The sequence below is a fragment of the Rhinolophus sinicus genome, chromosome 14 (assembly GCF_057876585.1).
Source record: "Rhinolophus sinicus isolate RSI-liver-muscle chromosome 14, RSI-T2T, whole genome shotgun sequence".
Classification (NCBI taxonomy): Eukaryota; Metazoa; Chordata; class Mammalia; order Chiroptera; family Rhinolophidae; genus Rhinolophus; species Rhinolophus sinicus.
The window spans coordinates 13,645,915-13,673,820 of NC_142514.1; the positions used below are offsets into that span (position 1 = coordinate 13,645,915).

At 52.3% G+C, this 27,906-nt stretch overlaps 1 protein-coding gene across 3 annotated transcripts in view; it reads left to right on the forward strand.

Moving 5' to 3' along the window:
* The first annotated feature begins 559 nt into the window (after positions 1–559).
* Positions 560–27,906, forward strand: part of VWA5B1 (von Willebrand factor A domain containing 5B1) — a 63,791-nt gene continuing 36,444 nt past the window's right edge. For 2 of the 3 annotated variants that reach the window (XM_088790311.1, XM_088790313.1), the window contains exons 1-7: positions 560–776; positions 17,229–17,393; positions 19,248–19,400; positions 20,679–20,949; positions 23,126–23,271; positions 24,195–24,326; positions 24,917–25,041. In XM_088790311.1, coding sequence (XP_088646437.1) covers positions 17,255–17,393; positions 19,248–19,400; positions 20,679–20,949; positions 23,126–23,271; positions 24,195–24,326; positions 24,917–25,041 — 966 coding nt within the window. In that variant the 5' untranslated portion in view covers positions 560–776; positions 17,229–17,254. Of the gene's footprint in view, positions 777–1,182; positions 1,390–17,228; positions 17,394–19,247; positions 19,401–20,678; positions 20,950–23,125; positions 23,272–24,194; positions 24,327–24,916; positions 25,042–27,906 lie in introns of those variants that run through there. The other variant, XM_088790312.1, reaches the window with a different exon arrangement.

The window sequence follows — 27,906 nt, forward strand, 5'->3', positions numbered from 1 at the left end:
TGGGCTGTCCAAATTTGTACGCAGAGGCCAGACCTCCAGTCTGATGCTTCCCAGAGCTGCATCTAAAGGCCTAGAAATTTCCTTTGTGACTTTGGCATGACTCAAGGCAAGAGGTGATGGCTTAGGACGCTCAGGCTGGACAGTCACGGCTAAAGGTCTCGGCAGATAACCTCCCCACGGCCACTATGGTAACCAGAGCCATTTACTTGGCTGTATCATGGCCGCGAGGGGAAAAACGGACTGACAGCTTGTGTCATTTGGTCTTCACATGGACTTGCTGGGGGGCAAGGAGATGTAGAGGAGGCCGGCTGGGCTCTGGTCCTGTGCAGGGGGGCCTCAGGGCCCCGTGCACAGGGCTGAATCACCTGGAGGCCGCCCCATTCCCCAGGGAGGGGCTGCCCGCAGACCTGTTATCACCGGCCAGGTCCTTTCCATTGGGCCCGGCAGGAATTAGCAGAGGCTGCTAAGTGGCCTCCGGCTTTCTCCTGTGCTCCAGAGAAGGGGGGAGGGGAGGGGTGAGAGGGGGGGCAGCACCAGCGGTGTGCGCATGGGGCGATTGTCATGGTTACGCTTTGACAAAACAAATGGCTCTGCTTCCTGCAGGCCACCTAAACAGCCACCGCAATGTGGGCATTGATCACGCCGGCAGCTAGGGCAGTGGGCGCTGGGCTTGGGCGCCGGAGCCCAGCCCTACGTGCTCTGGGTTCAGGGAGGCAGCCCCTGGCACTGTGGACAGAGGGAGTGTTTGCTCAGACACATGTTGCTGCTGGGACAAGGTAAGGGCTGGTCCAGCTTGTGTGTGGATGAGGGGCTGGCAACTGGGCTTCCCTGCGTGTGTGTGCGTGAGGGTGTATGTCTGTGAATGTGTGTGCCTCTGTGTCCGTGGATATGCGTGTGTGTGTGTGTGTGCAGCGGGGTGTGTACCTTGTGTGTTTGAACTCATGGAGAAGGTGGATCAGGGGAAGACAGGGCTCAGTACGTTCCAGCATCAGAAGTGAGAGATAACAAGACCACATGTTGCTGCTCGAATTCTCTCTCTCTCTCTCTCTCTCTCTCTCTCTCTCTCTGTCTGTCTTTTTTCTGTGTGTGATTCTCTGCGTCTCCTTCTCCTGTGTCTCTCTCTGTCTCTCTCCTCTCTGTCTCTGCCTCCCTCCTCCCCCTCCCTAACCCCCCCCCTCCCAGCGCCTGTTTCCACCATCTCCCAGTCCCCCATCATCTCTCGTCTGTCCTCCCAGGCCCCGGGGCAGTCAGGAGCTCTGAGGGCTGTCCACCCTTAGCTGACCAGCTCATGCCTGCTGCCCTCCAGGGTGCCCAGCGTTTGAATGTCCCCAAAGCTACTGGCCGAGCGTGCACCCATCTCAGAGCCCCTCGGTCTCCCCCTCCTGCAAGGTAAGCAGGGTTCCAGGAGGGAGAAGGGGTCCTTGGGTGGTGGGAGGCTGGCGCAGGGGGCCTTGGCACCCATGGGCAGCGGTGGCGCCTGCTAACATGTCAAACCCCTGCTGGAAGTCCCGTCATAACATCTCCTGCAGCAGCCCCAACAGTTCCGCGCTCGCTGGCTCGTCCCTCTGCTCCCTCCGCTAGGCGCCCGCTCCCCACAGCACAGCTGACAGAGGCTGGGGGTAGGGGGGCAGGGCAGACCTTCACCCTCTTCTCCTCCCCTCCAAGAGCTATAGGCACCTTCCTGTCTCTGTTCCTTCTCCCTTTCTTTCTTTTTTTTTTGAAGCAGACTTAAGTGGAGGCAGAGCGCTCGCTCTTTCCCTCCTTCTCTGCTGGCACGGGAGCCTGTTCCCTGAGTTCAACTCTTTGAACCCAGCCAGGTCCACGGCAGCTAGGCAGAGGCTCAAAGGCGCTGGATGCACCCCAGCCCTCCTCCCCAGATGTGGAGGGCAGAGGGCACAGAGCCTCCCTTGGTCAGTGGAATGGGGAGGGGAGCGCTGAGAGAAGTGTATGGGGCATGTGTGTGGGGGTGTGTCCCTTTAGGATAGTGATGTGTGTGGAATGAGCTACCTGAGTTGGTGTGGGGGGGAGGTGTGTGTAAATGTGCTTACATGAGAGATACATGTGTGGAATGCCCTGTGTCTGCTGGTGTACAAGGATTTAAGAGTATGGGGTATGTGTATGTGTGTATGTGTATGTGTGTGTGTGTGTGCGCACGCGCGCACACAGGCACAGGTGATTGTGGGTTGAACTTGACCCAGAGGTTGCTGGGCAGGCTCCCGAAGGTCTGCCATGGTAGCTGCATGCCATCCCCTTGCCACCCAGCCCTGGTGAGCACCGCTGTCAAAGGGCAGCGCTCTGGTTGTTTCCTACCTGGCCCCATCCAGGTGACGATTGGGGCCCAAGGTGAGGTAGGTAGGTAGGCACTGTGCCCCAATGGGTGGCCTGCAGACCCCACTGCTTTTCTGACATGAGACAGGCCAAGGCTCCTGGGCCAGGGATCTGAGCATCTTCTCCAGCCCAAGGTAACGTGGTCTGTGGAAGACCAGCCTCAAATCCAGGCCAGATGAAGCTCTTAGAAGGGACTTCTTAGAAGGGACTGCAGCCATTGGCCATTGGTTTGCTGCCTGGAGGATGGGCTGCTAGTGACATTGTCCTGGGCCTACAGGAAGAGCGTCATTTCTGTCCCCCCTGGTCTCCCTCACTGTGCTGGGCTCTGAGCGCACACCTGACTGGCTGGTGGCCTCTCCTTACCATGCGAATGATGCTGATTATGGTTTGAGGGGAGGCCACCTCCATGAGTGAAGGGACAGCCCTAGGGGAACAGGGACAGCGGAAGAGGCACACAGGGGCTGCAAGTCAGCGGCTCCTCCAGGACCCTAGCCTTGGGCTCCTGCTCAGGTTCCAGTGTCCTCTCTACTGGGTGAGTGGGTCTCTCTTAGCACCTCCTGGCTGATTCCCTCCAACTACATGACCTGGGCAACCAAAGCTAAGCTGACTTAGCTTTCTGTGGTCTCACGGGCATCCCCAGTCCAGCCAGATTGGGAACAGGGTTTGGGCCAGGCCAAGGGTCACCATAATTAAGAAGTCAGCAGAGTCCCTTGAGGGCATTGAGAACAGCCCAGTGGGATCAGGGGACAAAGTATGGCTCCAGGTCATTGGGAGCACAAATCCTTTTGTCCCATGAACCTCTTTTAAAAGGATGTGCCCCCTGGGCATTCCCTCATGAAAACCCAGCTCTCCGGTTACTCATGCAGCAGGAAGGCTGACCCATGAAACCCTCTGGGAGAGGGGGTTGGGCCAGGGGTGTTCAGGAGGGCTCCTGGAGGAGGTGATATTAGAGACGGAAGTTGGAGGAAGCAATGACAGGATGTGGATATATGGATGCATAAAAAAGAGCAGGAAGGTTATTGCGAGGCTGGAGGTGTGAGTACAGGCAGGTTTGGGAGGGGCGGAAGGTCTTGGTCGGCTGTTATCAAGTAAGTCAGGTTGAATGAACAGACAAGCGACGGTGGAAAGAAGGAAAGGAATGAAAATGGTTCAGTCACTGGGTGTCCACTTTATACCGGGCTCTGTGTGGGCACTGGGTCTCTGCTCTCAAGGCGCTTACAGTCTCAAGGGGGGAGACCGACATTAATCAATTCCCCAAGATTATGTAAAGTAGCCAGCCCTGAGAAGAGCTCTTGGGTTTGAGATCTCTTAGGGCTGGCCAAGAGGAGAATGCCCAGAAAGCTTATGTGAGCCTGAGACACTGGCTGGAAGGTCAGGCTGGAGGTGGGCCTCTGTGCCATCTGCGCAGACACTGGAGCAGGACAGGGGCCAACCACTTTGGGAGAGAGCAGAGCAGGCCTGAGATTGCACTTTGAGGAATTTTTGCCTCCAGTGACCACTCACTTGCCTCCCTTCAATCCTGGCCCCAAGGGATGAACCTTCAAAAGAAAAAGAGAAGGGGCAGCTGGAGGGAGCAGACCGGTCCTCCCTGCATTGTGACATCCCCTTACCAGGTACCTTACCCCTGGTATTTTATTTAATTCCCATTTTATAGATGACAAAACTGAGCCTTGAAGAGCACACAGAGCTGTGTGTAAGGTCACACAGCTAATGGCAGAGCCATTTCACCAGAAACAAGGTGGGAGATGCCGGCAGATTGGTCAGGCAGCGCCCGAGTATGTGGTCTGTCCTTGGTGCCCTGGGAGAAACCTAAATGAGAAGGGCCTTTGTGCCATCCTTTAGAAGAGAGGTGAGGACAGCTCTAGGGAGGGCGATTGTCATAGCAAGATAGGCTGAGTGAGGCTGTATCCTGGGGGCTCAGAGGAGGGAGCAATCACCCCAGATAAAGGAATCAGGAAAGGCTTCAGGGAGGCGGTGGGACTTGAAAGGACCCCTAGGATAAGTAGGTTTAGAAACACAGAGAAGGGACCACAGTGTTCTGTGTTGAGGGAAGAGCCTCGCACGAGCATGGAGTTGGGACGCGCAGGGGTCTAGGGAGGAACAAATATTCTGGTTTGTCAGGCACAGAGGGTAAAAGTGGAGGAGAAACGTGGGATCCGGCTGCAGAGGGGGGTGGGGCGGTCATCAGGGAGGCTGGATTTGACATGAAGGAGCTGGGCTCCCGTTAAGGCTGTTGCCAGTCCTGGAGCAGAGAACTGTGATCAGATCAGGACCTCAGGAAGACAAACTGATGACCCTGAGGAATTGAAATTTCACCTCTTGAATCTGCACTGGGGTCTGGAGCGATCCCAGCCCCCAGTTTGAAAACCCTTTGCTTAGATGATGTGCTGTGAAAGTGCCTGAGACGAGAGTCCCAAGTGGCCTCAGTACAAAGCTCTCTCCGTCTTCCTATAATCACACAGGGGATCGAACTGCTGGGCCCAGGGTACTGCTAGGTGATTCCGTCCAGGGATGCCACCCAGGAGATGATGGAGGACGCGGGGTTAGCACCGCTGGGGTGGGTGCTCCCAGCACGGTCTCTAATGGGGCCATGGCTGAGAGTGGCTGGCGGGCAGGGGATGGTTCTACCGGCTTCACTGTGGATCCCCAGTTCCTTGTTCGGAGGGCCTGAGTAATTGTTATCTGAGAACTCACAGATGTGAGGTAGTAGGTTAAAACAAAGTCACCGTAATAGAAGAACACTAATGAACTCAACACTTAGAAGTAGGCCCTGCATGAACATCTCTCCTTGCCCAATGCCAGCTTCGATCCCTGCCCATCTGGGTCTCTTTGCATGTTGGGTGGAGTCAGCAGCTGCCCAGGCCATGCCAGAGGATTCAATGGTGAAACCAAAATCTTGTGAAAGTTGTGGGATTTAGGAAGCCAATCAAAGGGACATTGGAGGACTCTCCCAATCCCCTCCAAAGTCATAGACCAAGGAGAACCTGGTAGAAGTGGGCCAGTTAACAAGAGTGGAGAAAATTAGCAACAATTAGTTCATACTACAGAACTTTAATCATTCTGCTGTGACACTAAAATACGAAATGAAAAAAGGTCATGTCTACAGAATTGTACACCTGAAACCTATGTAATTTTACTAACCATTAATAAACTTTAATAAACTTTAATTTTAAAATAAATAAATAAATAAAGAGAAAGATTCAGTCTTACTACTACTAACTTTAAAAAGGAAGTTAAACCAATAATGGGGTTCAATATTACACCTAAATATTAAATTATGAATAAATAAAGCAAACACACTTAAAAAAATAAAATTAAAAAAAATCATATCATGCCAGCATATAATTCTGTTAAAAAAAATTATTCCCCCCAAACCCAATCAATGCTTGATTTGTTCTTTGCTCATTAAAAGTTTAAGAACATAGTTGTAATTATAATCTCATTTTGGTCCAATATGAGATTCTATTTTCATATTTTTAGTTTCATTTTTTCAAAATAAAATCCCAGTTGAAAACCTTTTTTTACGCACAATTTCTTATTAAATTTCGTTTTCTGTCTTAAGTGAATTCCCTTGGAGAGGGCTTTTTCTGGTCTAACTTTTGGGAAAATATGGAGAGCTCATGTGGTCAGTTTAATATTTGTAGACTTTATGAATGAATAAATGAATGAGTGAGTGACTGTCGGCCCCTTCCAGAACCATGCATGTTTGCTTTTTAAGTCTCTTGCTTCTGTATTGCCTGCCTCACCTTAGGTCATTCATTCATTTATTCAACATTCAGTGACCAGCTGCTGATGGGTTGGCAGTCCTCTAGGCACTGGGGATACAACTATCCACAAAATACACAAAAATCTCTGCCTTCCTGGAGCTTATATTCTAGTGGACCCACTGGCCAATCTCCCTTCCCCCCACTCCTTACTCTTTTCTCAATACGGTGGCTTCTGTCCCTGTTCCATCATCTTTGCTCAGAGACCCATTCACGGTTCTACCAGCCAAGTTAGATTCGGTTATGTTGCCGTGTTTCAATTCTTGCTCATCCCACACCTCCAAAGGGGGTCACACATGTTGTCACATAACACAAGCACTCCCAGCTCCAGGGTAACAGAGGCTCCGTGTGGACATGTGTCTCCACAATCCCGGTGGCAGGGGACAAAGACAGGGCCGCTTACATACTGGCTTTTACAGCTTCCACCTGGCAGTGACACATTTCACTTCCACTCAGTTCGTTGGCCCAAACAAGACACACAGCCACGCCCTCAAGGGGGCAGGAATGGGCAGCCCGCCATGTGTCCAGGGGAGGAGAAACAGAAAGATGAGCCCAACAGCTTGGCGATCACCATCAGGCTTCTTCAAGAGAAGGGTGTCACAGCCTTAATGAAATGCCAACAGGAAATAGGGGGGAAGAGGCAAGGTTGTCTTGGGTTGGATCCCTCCAAGCATCTTATTCCCCTACCCTGGTCACTAGCACTCAACTCTGATCGGCAGATCGGAATGCCTCAGGGCCAGCAGTTTCAGCTTCTGCCACTCTCAAGCCCCGGCTTAGCAAAGCAGCAGGTTGGTTTCAATGGTGTCTTGGTCAGCTAGCGCTGCTATAACAAAACTACCCAAACAACCATTCACTTCCCAAAGTTCTGGAGGCTGGAAGTCTGAGGTCAGGGTGCCAGCATGGTTGGGTTCCTCATCTGCAAAATGGGGATATAATAGGGTTGCCCTGAGGGTTACCCGAACTAATTCATGAAAAGCATTTTGGACGAATGCCTGGTGGATATTCATTGTTCAATATGTGTTAGCTGTTACTATTTTTAAGAACTGTTGCAGCCACTGTCGTATATGCTGGGGAATATAACAAGGTTCAGGAAGCTTCGGTTCCTACCTTGGGGCTTACAGCCTCAGGGGTATTGGGCAAAGACAGACACTAAGCCAGCAGCCCTTACGCACCAGCCATTGGGCTGTGTGCCACGCCTGAGGGGTGGGCTCTGGGACTGTGTGTGACAGCAGAGTCCCACCACATGGAGGAGTGAGTGGCACTCGGGTCTGGGGGCCTTAACTCCCTGCCCAGTGCCCTCAGCCCATATGTCCTCTCTGTGCCATCTGAAGGGGCAGCCTGTGTGGGGGAGCAGGCTTGCAGCTCGGTACAAACTACACAGGGACCTCAGAAGGAAGCTTAAAACAATGAATGTATTCTTCAGCCAACACCTAGGCTGGGCACCCTGGGAAAGGGGGTCCCTGGGATGGCTGGATGGCAGGTCTGGGGGCCATGGGTGGCTATGGCCACCATGGGGAAATGCCAAATATACAGGAGCCCAGAGACAGTCTAAGTTGGTGGGGGAATAAGACCAGAAAGACATCCCAAAGAAAGAGGGAAATGAAAGCAATTGCCAGCATTGCTTTCACTTCACACTCAGTGTCTCACTTGTAATCCTCACAATAACTCTGGGCGATAAACTACCATTTCTTGTGTCCATTATGCAGAGGGTGAAACTGAGTCTCATAAAAGTTTCCAATGAAAAAGCATTGGATATAGAGGAGGAACGTCAGCTTCCAGGAGCAGGAATTAGCTTCTTGGTCTGTCATTTCAGCACTCAGAGGTGTTACAGAGGGCAAGGCCCTCTCTTCAATTCCCCAGGACCCCCAGTGCAAGAGAACAGTTCTGGAAAGGAAACAGCTACCCGGTGGATTCTGAAATAGCCTCTCGCCACACCAGCATCCCATGAGCTCCTCAGCAGACAGGGATCAATGGGCTGGAGACACAGACGAGGCCCAAACCAGGTAGAAAATCCACTTAGTGCCTTTCCATGGGGCCGCAGGGACATGACAGCTCAGCCTGGCACACTCACCTTGCAGATGTGCCCCTGGAAAGGTGGGTGGAAATGGAATTATATAAATGGAGCCCAATTTTGCCAGCGATGTGGGAGCTCATTTCTGAGGGAGCCTCAGTGGGCAGAGACGCCGGCACTAGAACTTCATGGGCCCCCAGGGAACTCACCGTCATCTACCTGCTGGCCAGCACCATCGATATGTATTTAAACCACCGTCTCCTGACGATCACACAACAAAGACTTTTCAGAAACGCTGCAGACAGCCCTTTTTTATCTGGCATTTTCAAATCTGGATGTGCCTCTTCTCCCTCCTCTGGCAAGTCCAGACACAGCCTCTTAACTGGAAGCCTCGGAAGCCATGGGCTGCTTGGGCCTCCGCTACCCGCTACCCTCAGGGCCGACTGTCCTGGATGACGCACTGGCCGGCCTCCAGGTCTCTCAGGCCGTGTGGGCGCACTGAGCACTGAGAGGCCTGGGCCTTTTCTGTCCCGATCATGCCCCTAACTCCCCACCGAAAAGGAGACTACAGCTATGTCTAGGACGGACTCCTACAGGCGTTGGGCTGGAATAAAGGGATGTCCCCCACTACTAGATTCTTTAACCGAACCCATAGCCAAGGCCGGTTCCCATCCCTGCACATTCCATCCATTGCAGTCATTCATTCACCCCCTCATTCATTCATTCAACAGACGGAGCACAGGCCATTCATCCATTCAGTTCATTGCTGAGCACCGGCGCTGGACCAGATACTGGGGACAGACAGACTTCTGGTCTCGAGTTCTAGCTGCTGACAGTCTCCCTGTTGGGTGTGTGGGAAATAGGACAGACTCAAGGTCTCAAGGCAGGGTCCTAGTCCATTTTGTTTACCTCAGTGGCCCAGGCCTAGCGCAGTGTCTGACACATATGAGGTGGTCCATATACAGGGGGTGCCAAACAAATGTATACAAGTGGATGCTTTGGTCAGCATTGCTCAAGCAGTAATAAGAAGTGTCTAGACATTGATGGGAACCACTTTGAACACCTCTTGTAATTGCAGAAGTCAAACGTGACTTGTTTTCATCTTTTGTTATCGGTATATATTGAGTATTACCAATACAGGTTCCCTTTCTTAAAATGTGTACACATTTTTGGGCACCCTCTGTACATGTGCACACACAACATGTGGGTGATGAGCCAGCTGAAAGAGGTGCTGACTGCACGAGTTGGGGGGCAAGCCCATGCAGCACAGGACCCCAAGAAGGCTTCAGGGCATTTGAACTTGGCCTTAAAAGATGGCTAAGTTCTCCTCCAGGGATGGGTTTTGAGGTGGAGCCAGCAGCATCAGAAGAGATATGGAAGCAGGAAAAGCCAGGCTGGTTTCGAGAAATAGCAAGTGGTCTTGACTGGGGTGGAGCGTGGGGTAAGTGAGGTGGGTGGGTGGGCAGGTGTCAGGAGCATGGATTTGTTACCCACATCAGCTAGGTAGGGGTCCACGGTGGGGAGGTTTACAGGAAGGAGCCCAGAATGTGAGAACTCCAGAATTCTAGAAGCTTAGAACAATCAGACCAGATCCAGAGATGCCATCACCTCTGCCCCCATTTTGATGGGAGTGTTGGAGCAGGTCTGTGAGTGGATGGTCCTTGGAGGCTAGGCTCCCAGTGAGGACGTGACAGCATGGATTTCCTAACAGGGTTAGGGTTGGCGGCAGGAAAAAGAATGAGGACCCCCAGCGCAAGGTAAGTGGGCAGAGTAGCAAGGCCAGAATTTCTTGGTGGACTCAGAGTCTGCATCTGGCCCCGGCCTGGCTGAGCCCACTGACTCCCCTGATTCTGTGGACACAGTCTTGGGGGGATCTGACCAGGATGAGAGTGAGAGGCCTCAGGAATGGCTTTCCAGGTGGAGGAAGGAGGTCTGCCATCCTGTCTCTGGGACAATAGTGAACTAGGGATGAAAGACGACAGGACAGATTTCATCTCCAAGGGTGGAATCAGAGGGGTTACTGATATGGGCACTTTGGAGCGACCAAAGATCTTCCCAGCTCTGCTGGCTTGGCGCCCTGCACAGGGGTCACTCAGCCCAGGCAGTGGCCTTTGCAGGGAAGGCCTACGGAAGAAGGAAGGCAGAGAAGACCCAGCCCCATGAGGACTTGATTCTGCCCACTCGCGTGACAGGAATTCTCTCTTTTATCCTCCCAGTTTCCTAGCAGGTGGGTACTGTCATGGTCCCATTTTATAAACACAGAGGCTAAGGCACCGTGAGGTTAAGGAACTTGCTCAAGGTTACAGGTATATCCGTGGCAGAGCCCAGCTGAGTAACTGGCCCAAAGCTACCAGGAAGCGGTTAGAATCCAGGGATTCTAACTACAGGTAGTGCTCTAGATACTGGGACCTAGCCACTACCCCGCAAGCGAGTTTCCCCCTTCCCAATATCTTTCCGAAAAGCAAAAGCCCCTGCTAAGGGGGCGCGAGGCCCCTGTCCTTGACCCCAGGAGCCCTGATGCAGCTGTTCTCCACCCCATCATGATGACTGAAGAGAGGCAGGGCCCAGCACGCTCCTCTCCCTGCTCCGTTCCCTCCACAGCCCTTATCACACCTAAATCAAGTCACATGGCACCTGCTGCAGGTACCTGCTGGTTCAGTCTCTGTTCTCAGCCTAGTACACTGCACCTCAGCCTGTTCCAGGGCCCAAACCGAGGCTCAGGCTGCAGGCCTCCCTGAGGCATCTTCTGGAGCCGGGAGTGGGCAGGGGCTGGCTGAGTTCACGGTGTGATCAGGATCGTAGCAGCAGTTTGAGACTCGTCAGAGCCAAGGGAAGCCGGGTGTGGCTGAGGCCCACGGCCCCGTTCGCCAGGCCCACGGTCCTCCCTCCACCTTCCCTTCCCTCCTTCCCTCCCTCCTTCCCTCCATCACTCTCTTCTGTGCTCAGCATGGACTGGGAAGCAGTTGAGGAAAGGAAAGAACAGGCTTTGGAGGAAGGCTTCCTACCCAATCCAGCCTGACCACGCAACAGCTGTGAATACGGGGTTTCAGACGTCTCCTCTGCACCTCAGTTTCCCCATCTATAAAGTGAGGGTGGGAAATTATTATAAAACATTAGCACCTGGTAGTTGCCCTTATTAAGAATTCCTCCTCTGAGCTCAGCCCTGTGCAGGAAGCTGGGACGCAGGCCAAGAAGAAGTAGGTTCACCTGCTGTTCTCACAGAGCTCACAGCCCTGGGGGGAGACAAGCCATTACAGATGAGCAATTACAGGGCTTCATGATGGGATGTGACAGACATCCCTGTGGAAGGCGAGGAGGGCATGTCTAATGGACTGGGCTTTCAGGGAAGGCTTCCTGGAGGAGGTGACAGTGAAAAGGGCCTTGAATAGTGACCAAGACTTTGTACAGCAGAGAGGGAGGCAACGGTCATTCCAGAAAAAGTCTCAAGGGTGGGAAAGAACCTGATCTGTTCAGGGCATGGTGGGAAGGTCAGTGTGTTTGGAGCAGTGAACATGCAGGACATGGCAGGTGACACTAGACAGAGATGGGGACCCCATAGGGAAGAACCTTGAATGCCAAGCTAGGAGTTTTACCTGCACTGTCGGACAAAAACCATGGGAGCCATTAAGCTCAGGGAAAGGGCGGCGTGTGTGTGTGTGTGTGTGTGTGTGTGTGTGTGTGTGTGTGTGTAGGGGAGTGATGGATGGAGAGGACTAGAAGAGAAACAGCCTGGAGGCTGGAGGTGGGAGATGGTCCAGGAGAAAATGCCAAAGCAGCAGCAGTGGGGCTGGAGAGGAGAGGAGGATTTCAGGAGAGCATTTGGGCAGAAGTGGTCAAGGCCTGGGGAGACGCTCGATGCGGGAAGCAGCATAGCCTCACGGTTACATACGTGGACTCTGTCTGTGGTCGTCCTGCTTGGGTTCAACTCCCAGTCCGGTCACCTACTGCCTATGTTTTAAATACAGTATTAAGGTTCGATCTTCCTGAGAAGGTGCAATTTAAGCAAAGCCTGGAAGGAGTGAGGGGCCGTGAAGATGTTACCTCACTTTTCTGAGCTTTGGTGTTTTCATCTATAAAACAGAGACAGTATGTACCTACTTCCAGGGGGTGTTGCCAGATTGTGTATACAGAGCACTTGGAATGATGTTTCATCCATTCAACAAATATTTATGGAGCATCTACTACATATAATGGGAAGTGGATTCGGCAGTGAGCACACTAAAACAAACACTTGCCCTCATTGAAGATTACACTCTAGAACAGGGGTGTCCAAACTTTTTTCAACGTTTTTCACCAAGGGCCATATGCGGTAAAATACACAAACAGCCGGGCCACTCACTCGAGGTGAAGCACATATTACCTCACCTGGTTTATTTAAGTAAACTAAATATATTTTTGGAATTTGCTGAGGGCCAATTAACAATGGATTGCGGACCTCAGTTGGCCCGCGGGCCGCAGTTTTGACACTCCTGCTCTAGAGAGTTAGAGAGACACATTTAATAAGATCAATAAGCAGAATATACGGTATGTCATGGTGATAAGTGCTAAGGAAAAAACAAATAATAGGGCTAGGAAGGGTTGAGAGGTTGCGATTTTACAAGCAACCTGTATGCCTGAGTGACTGGTTTGGGAGACGGAGCGATTACGGAAGGTGTCTCAAGTTCAGGGCGTGGGCATGGAAATAGGAGGCTGAGCTGGAGGGGAAGCGAGGGTTACAGAGATGCCGGGTCAGGGGGTAAAAGCCCAGGGAGTTGGAGGCACAGTTCTCGTGGATGCTAGAGTCACCCAGGGTGATGGCAGGGTTTGGGGAGCAGAGGAGGCCCTGAGCCAGGTGCCAAGTGTTTGCTAAATGGGGGGTGTCATCAGGACCTTGGAGATGGTAAGCAACAAAGGCGGGCGGTAGTCAAAAAGGCAGCATCCCCCGCAAAGGAGAAAGGGTTCTACAGGAGGATAGGAGGATGATGGTCTTGGAGTAGCGATTGGGACCAAGGAGGGCACCCACCCCACCCCGTGTCTCTAAGGGGTGTTGAGAAATAAGCAGCCCCTCCTGGACAGGACTGCAAGGAAGTGCCCTTGGACAAGAACACAGGAAGAGACTCAGGAGAGGCCCAGGATGCAGGGAGCCTGCTGGCTACCGAGTGGTGGTTGCAGAAGGTACGGTGGCAGGTTCGGGGAGGCAGGAGAGGGCCAGGGGCTGGCTCAGTGGGTACAGAATAACAGAGCATCTCCTGTGGACCGATGGTCTGTTAGAAGATGGGTGGGCCCCCATGCTGGCAGGGAGGGTGTATTTGGGGCCCTGATTGATAAACACTGGGATGAGAAACTAATGGCTTTAGCTTCTTTATCTCAGAGGAGCTGCCAGAGGACTTCTTCCACCAGCTGGACCAATGGGAAACCCAGAAACGGCCAGCTTTGCCTTGTGATTACGCATTCATTCACTCTTTCAACGAATATTTATTCACCACCTACTAACAGTACAAAGACTGATAGATCCATGAGAAAAATAGACCCCAAATCCTTGCCCCAAAACTAAAGCTTAGTGTCCTTGGGAGTCTGCTCACGTTCATTCATTGATTCTACTTTATAAATATTTATTGAGCATCTACTATGTACCAGGCACTGTACTAGGTACTTTATACATTTTATTCGATTCATTCTTCATGGGCCTATAAGATGGGAGCCAGTGGACCCTGCACTTAACCAGTTTTACAGTGACTCACTCAGGTTGTGCGGGGCAATGAGTTATCCACTAGGATTCAAATCTGGGCTTGTCTGGCTCCAAAGAGGCCTGCCCAAAGGACAGTGATCATTTAGGATTTACAAGTTCTAGACCATCCAGAACAGCCACACGGGGAACCTTCTAAAACCTGTGGAGAACGCTCAGGGCTCAAGTTCAGCACAACATTTCATGCAAAGAAACACAGTCCGACACCCCACATCATTCAAAGCTTTCTTGGTGCCTCTCAAAGAATATTGAATAGGGCCCAACTTGTGATTCAAGGCACACCTTCTTTAAAATCCTCTTTTCTCCCCAGCTCTCCCCATGGTTACTCTAAAGTCTCTAGTGTTCCCTCCCTCCCCCTTTCCCACCCGTCCTTCCTCCCAGCCCATTCAGTCCCCTTTCTATTTTCTCTCACTTCTCCAGTCCTTTTCCCAGATTCAGCATTGCAAACATCAGGGACCTGCGCAAACAGGTTGTCTGCCAGGTTGGGGGAGGTGGGGAAGGGACCATGCTGGTCCTGACACACTAAGATCAGCCCATATCACCACCTCCGACTGCTCACACCGTTCCTGAGGCCCAGCCCTCGCTTCTCACACTGTCCCGGACACACGCTTGGGGGCGTCTTCCCTGTCATGTCTCTCCTAGGTGTTTACTGCGGCCTGGTACCCACTAGAGGCCCAGTTTGGGATGGTTGGAGGGTGGACGCCCAGCATTATTTGCCCTCACAGGGATGGCCCTGGGTTCCTCTCAGGCGAAAGTCCTACACAAGTGCCCATTGTACCCCTATGTCCTTCAGGCACCCCAAAATACAAATTCATGTGCAAAACCAAACACATCGCTCTTGAGGCCTCAATGGCCTCATTTGCAAAACAGTAATGTACCTTATAAAGTTGTTGTGGGGAGTATGTGAGATAATATATGAGATAAAATGTGCCTGGCACATTTTCAATGTGCAATAAATTCCAGCTGCTTTTATAATTCTTCTCCCACTCCCCAATCTCCTGCCATTAGATTGTAAGCTCCTTGAGGACAGGGCTGTGTCTTATCTTTGTGGCTAATTCAGGGCCTGGAATACAGTAGGTGGTTTTCAATGATGAATTGATGAACACATGCATTGATTAGGCCCCCCAAAATTTCAAGTTAACGCTTCCCAAAAAGGCTGATCCTGTTAAAGGGTCAATTCTGGGTGAGTTGCTCTATATTATCAACATCGCTCATCCAAGCTTCATTCCCTGGGTGAGGGGCCTCCCCAGGAAGTCTGGGGTGGGCATGAGAGGCAGAGTAGGGAGACTGGGTCAGAAAAGATGCCTTTGACAAGACTTCACTCCAAGACGGACTGACACTTAAGTCCAAGTTCGCCACACACCTGGTGCCAGTTCCCTGAAGCTGCATTCCCCAATTAGCATTCTGGCCACGAGTGAACCAGGATGAGAAGGAGGAGGGAGGGAGTGTGGGTGACATGAGACGTGGCTCAGAAAATGAACTCCGTCATCTTGTTCTGACCCCTGGGTGTAGCCAGGCTTTGCTGGGGCCACCAGGACAGAGCAGTCCCAAGAGAAGGCAGCTGGGGATACAGCAGCTCCCTCCCGGCTCCTTATCTGCCTCCTCCTGTCAATCAGCCTGCTGGAGATAAGCCAGGGGGAGAGCTGTCTGGGCAGGAGCCACAAAGGAGAACATAATTAAAAAGGCGCTGCTGGCCTGGCAGAGAGGACAGAGCACTGAGGATCCTAGCCGGGGACATGAGGAGGACCTTCTTTGAGAAAAGGCAGAGTAATGAGCACTCGTTGAACAGCCTTGCAAATATACAGCAACAGGCTGCCAGCCCAGCTCACACAGCACGGAGGGGGAAACCCAAAGGGAACCTGCCCTCAAACTTGTATTCTGCACCCTTTGTTTGACTTTGCTTCCCATTCTCACCCTACCTTTCAAAGGCAGTGATAACCTGGGGGGCCGGGGGGAGTCTCAGGAACCCTATAGAGAATCGATACGTTGCCCTGAGAAGTGCTGTGAAGTCTTTCATGTTGGAATGATGCCAGCCAGCCATTGTTTTATTTATTTAACTGCACAGTGGGGAGCAAAAATAGGCAGGACCATGCCCTCCATGAGCACACGTTCTAAAGGGGCTGACAGATAGTAACAAAATAATCTCACAGAAACAAATGCATCCCTACACACTGACAGACGCGCCCTGACGGAGAGAAGCTTGGCTCTGTACGAGGCAGACAGAGGATGCCGGGCTTGGGTGATCTGGCTTCCCTGGGAGGGGACCCTGAGTTGACACCAAAGGACAAGTAGGAAGTTATTAGTTTAAAAATGGGTCGGGAGGTGAGACTTCTATGTAACAAATGACAAGTGCAGAGGTAGGAGAGAGCAGGTCACGTTTGAAGGACGGCATGGAAGCTGGGGAGACCCACAAAGTGTGTTTGGGAACGTGGTGACTGGTGAGCTGGAGGGACACACAGGGCCAGATTACACAGGGCCCCAGGCTATCTGAAGGGTTTGGTCTCTGTACTAAGAGCAATAGGAAACCACTGGTGGGTGAAAGAGGGTGGCGGGGGTGATAGAGACCTGTGCAATTTGTGTGTTGCTCTGTTCATTCTGGCCAGAATTCTGCATAGAAATTCTGTTCATTCTGCATAGAAAATGGATTCCAGTGAGGGAGGGAAAACAGTAGATTCAAGAAGCACGTGAGGAGCTGCAGTCCAGGTAGAGATGAAGGTGGCTTGGAGAAGGATGCTGGTGGCAGAGATGGAAAGAAATAGGTGAATGCCAGAGCTTTTCCAGAGTTAAATCACCAACGTTGGGGATAGATTGGGTGGGGCGAGGGCAGGGAAAAAGAGACACCAGGAGGGAGTCCCAGGCTGTGGCCTGCACACCTGGAACAACGGTGGCTCCCTTTGGTGTCTTTTGGGGGTGCTGCTCACTTCCTCAACACCCCAAGTGTTGACTGTAGATTCACTGAAATCAGAGAAAGAGGGACTTGCTGAGATATGCCAGTCCCCTCCTTTCGCAGAGGAAGCACCTACAGCTCAGAGACTGTGGGACTGACAGAGGATGGGTCAGAGCTGAGACCCTGGTCTCCACCTGGAGTTAGGATAGTATCATCTAATGGGGAGCATTCCAGGCTGGACCTGAGCCTGCCTGGTCTACAGCCCTGCCTGTCGCTATGAATCTGGGCAGATCACATGTCTTCAGGCCCAAGTTTCTCCACCATGAACTGGACAGAAAGGGAATTACCACTTCTCTTCTCAGGGATGGTTGAACATCGTCATGGGTGACTAACTGGAAAGAGGGGAAAATGAAGAGAATGCCGCCCTGACTGCCTGGGGTCTGACGTTGGGGAACTGGGTTGAGCAGGGGTGGGGAGCCTCTCCCAGCTGCCTGTCCTTCTTGTCTCTGGCAGACCCTGAAGGCTGAGGAGTCAGCGGGATGCCCGGTCTGCTGAACCAGATCACAGGGGCGGCCCTGCCCCTCACTGCCTCTGACGTCACCTCCTTCGTCAGCGGTTATGCCCTGGGTCTGACCGCCTCGCTCACCTACGGCAATCTGGAAGCCCAGCCCTTCCAGGGTAAGGACTCCTGTTGCGGCTTCCCCGGGGCCACTCGCCCTCCCCCTCGAATCCCCACCCCAACATGGACAGCTGACATTGGGCAAGTCTTGTAACCTCGCTGAGTCTCAGTTTCCTTACCTGTAAACAGGGATGCCATTTCTGCCCCATGGGCCTCAAAGCTGGTAGAACCTCAGGTCAGGATGTGAGCCCAGGTTTGGGCTCAGCCCGGGCCACCTGTCCCAGCACTATTTAGGTTCCACAAGGCACGTCCCCCCCCACCCTCCCGTGTCAGGTGGTCAATCCTCCACTTCCTCATGGGAACCTCACAGTAAGAGAGGCCTCACGACTCAGTGGAAGCCAGAAGTTCCCAGTCCCAGATGTGGCTCTTGTCCCTGTGACCTTGGGGAAGGCACGATCCTTCTCAAAATCAGGATGCTCCCCTGCCTGTCTGGACACCAGGGTTTGTGAAATGAGGAGATGAGATAATGTGTGAGGGAGGACAGTGTGGAAGCAAAACAGTCCACGAACAGGAATCATCCGTGTGGGGCATTCAGGACTGTGGACGGATGTTTGCCTCTAAGCATCCTTTGTAAATCAGACTCCTCTCTTGCCACTTAAGGAAGGAGGTTACAGGAAGGCTGGCTAGGAGGGTGCTGGTTATGGGTAAGATATGGGTAGGATTCCTTCTCATCCACAGTGATGGGGGCCTCCTAACCCCCAAGCTTCTTGTCTTGGGGCACCACCCTCCAGGCCAACCTGAGCTTCTAAGACCATTTCAGTTCCAAAAATGAACCCGTAGGGAAACTTTCTTCCCTCTCCAAAATCTCCTGAGCAGAGCAAATGAAACTGCTCTTCTGTTTAAAGAAAACTAGAGAGGGTGGCTTAAAATGGGACCCACTGCGGCCCCAGCAGACTAAATTGCTGAACAATTTGGGGACAGTCCTTTGGCTTTCCACATGCTTCCTCCCATTTTACAGAAGAGGAAACTGAGGCTCAGAAGCACAGGGAGTCAGCACAGGGGCCCAGGAGGGCTCACCATGGGCCCGGCATTCAGCTGTCCCAGTGCCGGTGGGCAGATTAAATAAGGTACAACCTTAATCCACCGAGTGTGGTCCCCGAACCATGGGCAGCGTCACTCAAGAGCTGGTTAGAAATGCAGATCTCAGGCCCCGCCCCAGATGTACTGAATCAGAATCTGCATTTTAACAAGACCCCAAGGTGATTTGTGGGCTCCTAAAGTTTGAGAAGCACTAAGGATAAAAAATATGGGAAACACACTATGACACATAGCTTAATAAGTGGTGGCTATTTTTTCCAATTTCATGACAATCCTATGAGTTTGGCTCTATTATCCCCATTTTACAGATGGGGCTGTGAGGCTTAGAGAAGCTAAATGTCTTCTCCAAGTTCACCAGGCTAGGGAAAGTGGCAGGGCCCAGATTAGAACCCAGTGTACTTTCTCCAAAGCCCCAGCTCCTGGCTGCCACAGGTAGCAAGTCAAGTCCACCACACAGGTGTGTTTTATTAGCCCCACACAACAGGTTACATAAAAATCCAGATTTCCACTCTGTCTTGAAAAGTCAGGAGCCCTGGCCACTCTGACCTCACATGCCTGCAAAATAAGAGTTGGCTGGGACAAGGACACAGCTGTCCCTTTTCCAGTTGCCCCCCTGCTCACACGGTGCCTGCTCCTATACTTGCCCAGCTGGCCCCAGAGTCATGAGGTTCCAGCCTGAGCCCTCTCTGGCCACCTCTAAAGGGCAGTGAGCACCATCCTTCTACCTGACAGACCAAAGGCGTGGGCTCCTTCCCAGGGTGGAACACGCAGGGTGGTGCCAGGGCACCCTGTGATGCTGGGCCCTGCTCTGGCAGGCCTCTTCGTGTACCCGCTGGATGAGTACACCACGGTGATCGGCTTTGAGGCAGTCATTGCTGACCGGGTCGTAACGGTACAGATTAAAGACAAAGCCAAGATGGAGAGTGGTCGCTTCAATCCCAACCGCATTCAAGCCACAACTGTCACAGGTAAGGAGGCCAGAGGGCACTGACAGAGCCTGTGCCTGGCTGGAGTCTCAGGCAGACTGAAAGAGCAGCAGTGGGATAGGGTAGAGAGAGCACTAAACTAGGAGTCAGGAATCCTGTGTGACCTCAGGCCAGTGATTAACCTCTCTGAACCTTGCCTTATTGTCTATACAATAGAGGTCATCTTTCCTGTTCTCACCTTGAAAGAATGGTGAGGATCAAAGGAAACAAAAAAAGGGGGAGGGGTTATGATATCTCTACAAAACAGAATAGCATGTCATTTAAGATCAGAGGTTGTGGAATGAGTCACACCAGGGTTTGACTCCCTATCCTGGTGCTTGCAAGTGGTGTGAACTTAGATAAGGAATTAAACTTCATCCATACAATGGAACTAATAATTATACACACACAAATCTCAACAGAAAACATGTATGCAGAGCACTCATCACAGTCCCTGGTACAGAGTAAGCACTCGGTCGTGCTACTAATGCCTGCTATTGGGGATGCTGAGGCTCAGAGAGGGTGAGTGACTGGCCCAAGGTCACACAGCATGTTAGTGGCAGAGCCAGAGCTTGAATCCAGACCAAGTAATATATGACATAAGAGATTCTTACCATTGGATCTATGATCAAAGTGAAGTTTGTTCACTTGATCATTAGGACATTCAAGAATCTTTTAATGAGCTCTCACCATGTGAAGATGCAAACTTGCCCTCAAGTTGTTGCGACTACTCAGAGCCTGAATGAATAGGTGAGATGTGCCTAGTAGTAACCGTGACAGGAGGTGGAATGTGGCTGAGACAAGAAAGGTCTGGATAATGTCAGAGGAGGGAAAGAGGGGTACAGCTGGGGGCTCAGGGAGGTGTTCATGGAGGGATTGGATGGATGGGTGACTGGCTAAGTAGGGATGGGCGGATGGGCCTTTCAGATCAAAGGACAGAGCATGAGCAAAAGCATGGATTCCAGAGGTGGGGGATGCTTGAATATGACTCTTGGGGGCAAGTAGAGTCTCCAGATGGAGACTGTTGGGGTTTTGTGGGTCCAGGTCTCCCACACCCAGCAGGGAACAATGGAACGTACACAGGCCTGGCGTCAGACCCACGCGGGTTCAGATCTTGGTTCAATGAGTTAGTTATTCGCTGAGTAACTTGGGCAAGCCACACCCCCACGCTGAGCCTGTTTTCCCATCAGCAAAATTGGCTACTCAGACCTACCACACAGCATCTTAGAGGGCACTAGAGATAATATATACACAGCTGCTGACTCCCGGCCTGGCACTTAGGAAACCTTCTGCAAGAAGGGGTCTCCATCACCCCTCCTTCCTACACACTGGGAAAGCTGGCTTTGGATGAGGATTTGGAGCGGATCGTGTTCCTGGTCAACCTGGGGACCATTGCCCCTATGGAGAACGTCACTGTCTTCGTCAGCACCTCCTCAGAGCTCCCGACTCTGCCCAGCGGGGCTGTGCGGGTCCTGCTGCCGGCTGTCTGCGCCCCAACTGTGCCCCAGTTCTGCACTGAGAGCCCTGGCCCCTCCAATCAACAGGCCCAAAGGTAAGGAGCCCCTGCCTTAGGTCAGAGACTCAGGTGGGCAGCAGGGAGTCTGTCCGGTGAAGTGAGTGGTATGCAGGGCCGTGGACGTAGGGCTCAGCGCTAAGCAGCCACCATCTGAACAATGGCTCCTCCCCTGCTCATGTATGGAACACTTGAGAATCTCCCTGGAATGCCCTGTATTGGTACTGGCCAGAAGTTCTGGGATTTGGGCAGCTTGGGACCAGAAGGTCCAGGCTTTATTCTTCAATGCACTCAAGAGCTATTTCTGAGCATCTTGTGGGTGCTAGATACTGAGCTGAGTGTTAAGGACCCAGAGCACACGAAACCAACAGGGTTCCTGCCTTTTTGGAACTCGGTGGGAGAGTTTGCTATCCAATTAATAACACCACTAATATGGAAGTGTTTGTGTGCTGGCATGAGGCTAAGAGGACAAAAGAGGAACCCAACCTGGGGGTCCCAGGGCCAGGCCAGGCTTGTCTGAAGAGTGGTATTTCGTCTGAGAGCTGAGCGACGAGGAGGATGTGGACATAGAAAGGAGTGTTCCAGGCCCTGAGGCATAAGCCTTGCTCTGTGTGAGGAGCAGCCGGTAGGCTGGTGTGGCTATAGCAGGTGGGAGAGGGAAGGAGAGAGGTCAGAGGGCTGGTGAGGAGTCAAAACGTGTAGGACTTTGAAGCCTAAGGTGAGGACACTTGTTGGCACAACAGAGAAGCTGGCAGCACAAAGCAGCCTCAGACCAGGGACACTAGCTTGTGTGTCACCTCTGTGAGTGCTGCCATGGGCACCAAGCCTTGTGCATTTGAGAGACAGGACCTAGTGAGCCTGGGGACATTCAAGACTTTGGTGGATCAGGGAATGAGGCCCAGGAAGCCCTGATGCCCCTGAGGTGGGCTCAGCAAGCTTGTTCCTGCCCATTCCACCCGGCAGTTAGCAGAGGTGCTCGTGGGAGAAGCCTGCGTCAAATCCCTGTGAAGCTAAAAGTTGCTCAGCAAGAGTGATACGAGAAAAAATAGGAAAAATAGATAATGCCAAGTGATTGTGAGGTTGGGGAGAGAAGGGTACTGTTCGGTGCTGATGGAAATAGAATCTGGGGCAGCCACCCTGGAAAGCAACCTGACAATACTCAGTGTGTGTCCTTGGGCCCAGGGACCCCAGAGAAATTCTTTCATAAGTTCAAAAAGGGGACGTAGATGAGTATCTTCATGGTGGTGGTACCCAGGGACATAGCGGGTGGAGACAGGAACAAATAAGTATAAAATACTATACTTCATACACCATAACAGGTGCCCTTAAGATATATGATAGGTAGCATATCAGCAACAAAGACTGGTTTAAAGACAGCCACCTGGATGGAGCTTAAAAACACAGCATTGGGTGAAAAAGGGGGCAACAGTTGAATGAGATTCATAATACAATGCAATCTTTGGAAGTTTAAGACATATTCACAACCAAATGCCGCTGCGTATTTTATAAGGATACGTGTATATTAAGGAATACATCACAGACCTTAAAGGCTGTACGGGGGTCGGAGGAGGGAGCAGGATTACTGACAGCGTATGGATGACAGAAAGAGGGTTCAGCAGGGACAGACACTTTGCTATGTATCACGCAAGACCACAGTGTCATTATTACCCCCATTTAATGGATGAGAAAACTAAGACCTAGAGGAGAAGTGGCTTGTGTGGGAGCTCCCAGCTCTCAGAGACAGAGCAGGGATTCAAGAAGGGTGCGATGTAGTCAGACAGGAGCCAGACAGACGTGGGTGAAGATGCACGTTCTGCCAAGTCCTGATTGTGGGGGCGTAAGCTACTTGCCTTATCTTGCTGAGCCCTGGTTTCCCCATGTTGGGGTGGGGGAGATGGGAGCCCTGGTACCTCATTCTGGAGGTCTGGGTGAGATAAAATTGAGCTAAGGCTGTGGAGGGTCTGGTGCCTGACCCCTGGCCCATCCGCGTAGGTAGCTAGCCATGCCTATATCTGAATCCAGGCTCTCCCTGGGGTCAGACTGATTGGGAGAGTCAGGGTCTGGGGTGGGAGGAAGCGCCTCGGCCCCCTTTCGGACTGGGCTGCAGGAATGCCAGGGCTGCCTGGGACTCAGCGTCTTCTTGATGTCTTCTCACGCTGGCCCGGCCTTGGCCCTGACTGCCTGCCTCCTTCTCCTCCTCACGGCCCCTTCCCAGCAAAGCCAGGCATTGCTTCGGCACCCGGGCCCTGGACTCGTGGAACCAGCTGTGCCTGGAGGCCCTCCTGGACACTGACGTGTCCAACCCCATGGAATACGACTTCAGCTTCCAGCTGGAAATCCGTGGGCCGTGCCTGCTCGCAGGTGAGACAGAGCTGCAGAGAGCCAGGTAGATGCTGGAAAGACCGGGGGCCAGGTGGAGGGCTGGCGCTCAGGCCCAAAGCTGCCAGGGATAGAGAGAAAAAGGAGGGCAGGGAAGCTGACTGGCCCAGAGGGAATGTAATCTGAAGCACATGGACCTTTACAGACCCCTATTTCCTACTCCCTAACATAGGGCCCAAAGATGAGCCCCCCTCTCAAGGACAGGTGTCAAGGCCGTCCTCACCCCCACTTTAATGGCATCCTTGTGGAAATGTCCACAGGAGCGTGGTGGTTCTTGGTCCTCTCCTAGAGGCTGCAGCCATATATGGCTTCCAGGTTCTCACCTTGCACAGCAGAATCACCACAGCTTCTTTCAGAATCTTGCCCTCTGTTCATAGCTCCCACCCCAGAGCTCCTGGTGCCATTGGTCTGGGGTGTGTCCTGGGTGGTGGATATTTTAAAGCTCCCAGGTGATTCTAACGTGCAGCCAGAGTTGAGAACCACTGTTCTGATAGTTCCCCTCCCCAACCCACTCAAGGTTTTGAAAGGGCATTAGGATGTGGTTTCTTGTACACAAGTGTTTTGCCAGAGCAGCATGACATTCCAACCCAAGAGGCATTTTAGGGCGTGCCCACCGATCAAGCATTGAGCTCTTTCTAGCTTTATATGCCCCATGAGGAAAAAACTCCTGTGACCCCCCCTGGATCCACAAGGCAGGAAGAACCCTTAGATGCCTTCTATCTAAGCCCCCGCCCCCATTTAGCAGATGGGGAAATTGAGGAGGCCTGTCCCTTGTGACACAGTAGGTCAGGATGGGGCTGATGGGCGGAGTGCCAATACTCTCTGGCCCGGGTCTCAGTGTTCCCCCACCAAGCCCCTCTCTCTCCTGTGGCTCCTGAGCCTACCTGCCTTTCTGTGGCCCTCAGGTGTGGAGAGTCCCACCCACGAGATCCGAGCGGACGCCGCCCCATCCGCGTGCTCAGCCAAGAGTATCATTATCACTTTGGCCAACAGGCACACCTTCGACCGGCCGGTGGAGATCCTCATCCACCCCAGCGGTACTGTGCGCCAGGCGGGGCCCCTGGGATGTCCGGGGGAGGGAGGAGGTGCTGATCCTGGGGGGCACAGACACGTGACCCCTCGCCCAGTGGCCAGCCAGGGAGAAGGTAGGGGTACATGGCCAAGGAGGAGAGAGACCGGCTACCTGCCTCCTGGGAAACTTGTCTCAAGCTGGTGGAACGGAGCGTCTCCTGCCCTGGTTCTAGCTCCAGAGGCTATGGCATCTCATCTACCCGTTGGACACTTTGCCCCCAGGCCAGCTGAGCAGAGGATCTTTGAAACCCAAGCTCAGTGAGACCTTGACAGCTCTCAATGCCCAGAGAGCATCTCTTTGTCTCTCTAAGAATTCATAGACTGTCAGGGCCTGAGAAGATCAGAGTAACCCGTCCCACTGCCATTTTACAGATGTGTAAACTGAGGCCCAGAGAGGGGCAGTGAGTCAGCCATGGCCCCACACTGCTTCAGGCAGCCAGGGCTTCTATCCCCCTTTTCTGACTGGGAGTCCTCCCTACTATGAGGATCCAGCCCCAAACCATGGCCCCTGGCATCACCCTCAGACGAGTGCCAAGAATTGATCTCATCTCTACAGAGCCCCACATGCCACATGTTCTGATGGAGAAAGGGGACATGACCCTGGGAGAGTTTGACCAACACTTGAAAAGAAGAACGGATTTCATTAAAGGCATGAAGAAGGACAGCAGTGCAGAGCGGAAGGTGAGGGGGACTGAAGCAGAGAGTCAGGGGTGGCAGAACCAGGGTGGCATTGGGAACTTGGCCTTCACTAGACCAGTGAAGAGACAGGGCCTGAGTGGGGGTGTGACTTACTCAAGGTCACACAGCAAGCTGGTGGCAGCTCCTTGTCAAAGTTTTCCTCAGTGGGCCCGGGGCACTGCAGGGCAGAGGGAAATGGACTTCCAGAAGCAGCAGTCACCCTGGGCTGTCCTCCTGCCTCCTGGCAAGTCACCTTCTCCTAAGGCCACCAAGGTGCCTACACCAGGCAAAATTCTAGGCTTAGTGGAGAAAACAACCTTGGTCTTCTCCAGGCCGCTCCATCCCCAAGGGGCACCTGGGAATCTACAACCAGGTGCCCTCCCAGCTCCATCTTTAATCCTGGGCCTCTGTTTTCCCACCTGCTGAATGGGTCTCTTACCCTTCCTTCCTCTGGTATCCTTGCTGGCTACTGCACAGTGAACAAAGGCAGAGCAGGGAAAGCCTGAGAAAGATCCTTTCCCTCTGCCCACCCTCTCCCTCATGAAGCTAAAGACGAGGAGGCCCTCAGCACAGGGGTGGGGGAGGGGAAGGAAATGGCAGGAGGCTGAGCCAACAGCCACAGTTGCACAGCAGTCTCTCTCCTGCTCCTGGGCCTACGCACCAAACCGGTCCTGAATGCCGAGACAGGTCTAAGAATGATGCCCCACTGCTTTTTGTTGTCTCCCCCCTTTTAGATGAGAAAACTGAGGTTTAACACCCAAAAATGACTATTGAGCTGGGAAAAGGAGAAATCTGTTCCCTTGGGAGTTGGCTTTGGTGACAACGAGGCTAAGGACTTAGACGTGACCCTGTGGGGCAGTTATGCTGGATTTACAAGCCCCTCCCATTCCTGCTGGCCTGATTGGCAGAGGAAGATGGCAGATGGGCAGTATATGGGAGCTTACTGCTCACATCACCCCCACTTTTAGAGAACCTGCTGGAAGCACTTGCTTGGTAGGGGATGGGCAGGATGACACAGGGAAGGTGTAAATGGCTCAGTGCCCAACATGTCATCCCCACCTTAGAGTCCCCACTGGAAATACCTACTCTCACAGAGGTGCCCCCTCACTCAGAGAAGTCCGTTGGCAGAAAAGCCTGCAGCCACGTTCTCAGAGTGTGGGTGGCAATGCCAAAGGTGCCACTGAGCTTGGAGAACTGCAGCATATGGACAACGTGGGTGGAAGACAGCAATGGACTTCCGCGGCCTAGGGCTGGGTCCCCTGCCTGCCAAGCCTTAAATCAATTAGCTCTGGGGCCGCTGAAGCAAATGAGAATCAATTTGCCACCTTGGGTTGGTTATGCAAATACCCTGTATTCTCACGGGCTTCAAGGATGACAGTGATCCACCCAAAGCTGGGAAGAAGCGAGAGTTTATTGTAATTGCATAATGGCAGCTGGAGGAGCCATTAGAGAATCCTGAGCCAGGGTCCCCACTCTCTGAGAGGTAAACGTCAGCTTCCCAGAGATGGCTGACAGATGTGGCTGTTGCTACTGTAGGCTCTGTCATCAAAAGAGCCAGGTGGGCAGTGGCTTTCAGCAAAGGAGCCCCATGTGGGAGAAAGAGTGCAATCCCTCACCGGGGAGGGAGGCCGGCATCCAGAGGCTAAACATCCATCAGGAAGAGTGGGTGGGACAAGCCGTCAAATACCATGATTTAGCAAAGAGGGGGCAAATGACCCAGAGAAATACACCGTGTAGAAGAGAAGATGACGCAGTGAGAAACAGGGACAAATAGAGACAGAGAGACTGAAAGAAAAAAAGAAAAGATGCACGTGTAAGTCAGTGGCAGACAAAAAAGACCCACACAGATTCATTCTCTCATGTATTCATTCAACAAACACCAAGTGCCTAACAGATGTCAAGTGCTGTTCTAGGCACTGGGGAGGCAACACTGCAAATTATACGTTCTTGTGCTCATGGAGTTTACATTCTAGCACAGGGAAACAGGCCAGCGGTAAACAAACTAGCAAGATCAGGTTGGAGAGGGCTGGGGAGCGTGGAGGAAATAAAACAGGATACTGTGACAATGAGAGCTGTTTAGCCAGATATTTAGAGAAAGTCTGTCTGAGAATGAGACCTGTGGATGGTGAAGAACTGGAAGCAGAATAAGGGTGACATGTTTAGAAAACAGAAAGGTGGCCAGTATGGTTGAAATGCAGGGAGCAGAGTGGGCAAAAATGAGGTGGACAGGTAGGCGGGAGTCAGGGCCTAGGGGGCTTCGTAAGCCATGGTGCAAAGCATGAGGGGAAGCTACTGCCTCAGCAAGAGAGTGACAAGAATGACCGTGCTGCCTGCTGTATGTAGAATAGACCACAGGGAGACAAAAGTGGAAGAAAGAGGCCAGGAAGAGGTTATTGCCAGGGTCCGGGCAAGAGATGAAACTGTCCTGAATTTGGGTGGTGGCCGTGGTGACAAAAAGGAGTACAAGTTTAGGATATATTTGAGCTGTAAAAATAGCAATGCTTTGCTGCAGGAGTAGATTGCAGACTGAGCAAAAGAGAAGAAGCAAGTCTTTGGTTTGAACACCTGGGTGGGTGATGAAATCATCTATTGAGTTGGAGAAGGGACTCAAATAGACAGAAACTGAGAAACAGACACAAAGAGACATGTCCACACGGAGACAGCTAAAGAGACAGACAGAGAAAGTCAGGGTGGAGAGAGAAGGAGGCAGAGTGAAGACAGAGGAAATGAGATGTGAATCAGAGTGAGTGGAAAAGTCAAGAAGAAGGGTTCAGTATCACGTCAGGGCCAGCGAAGAGAACACATAAAAAGGGAAAGAACTATGAACTATGGTGTTGTCCTTCCTTGGTTTACTGAGCCCCTCTCTGT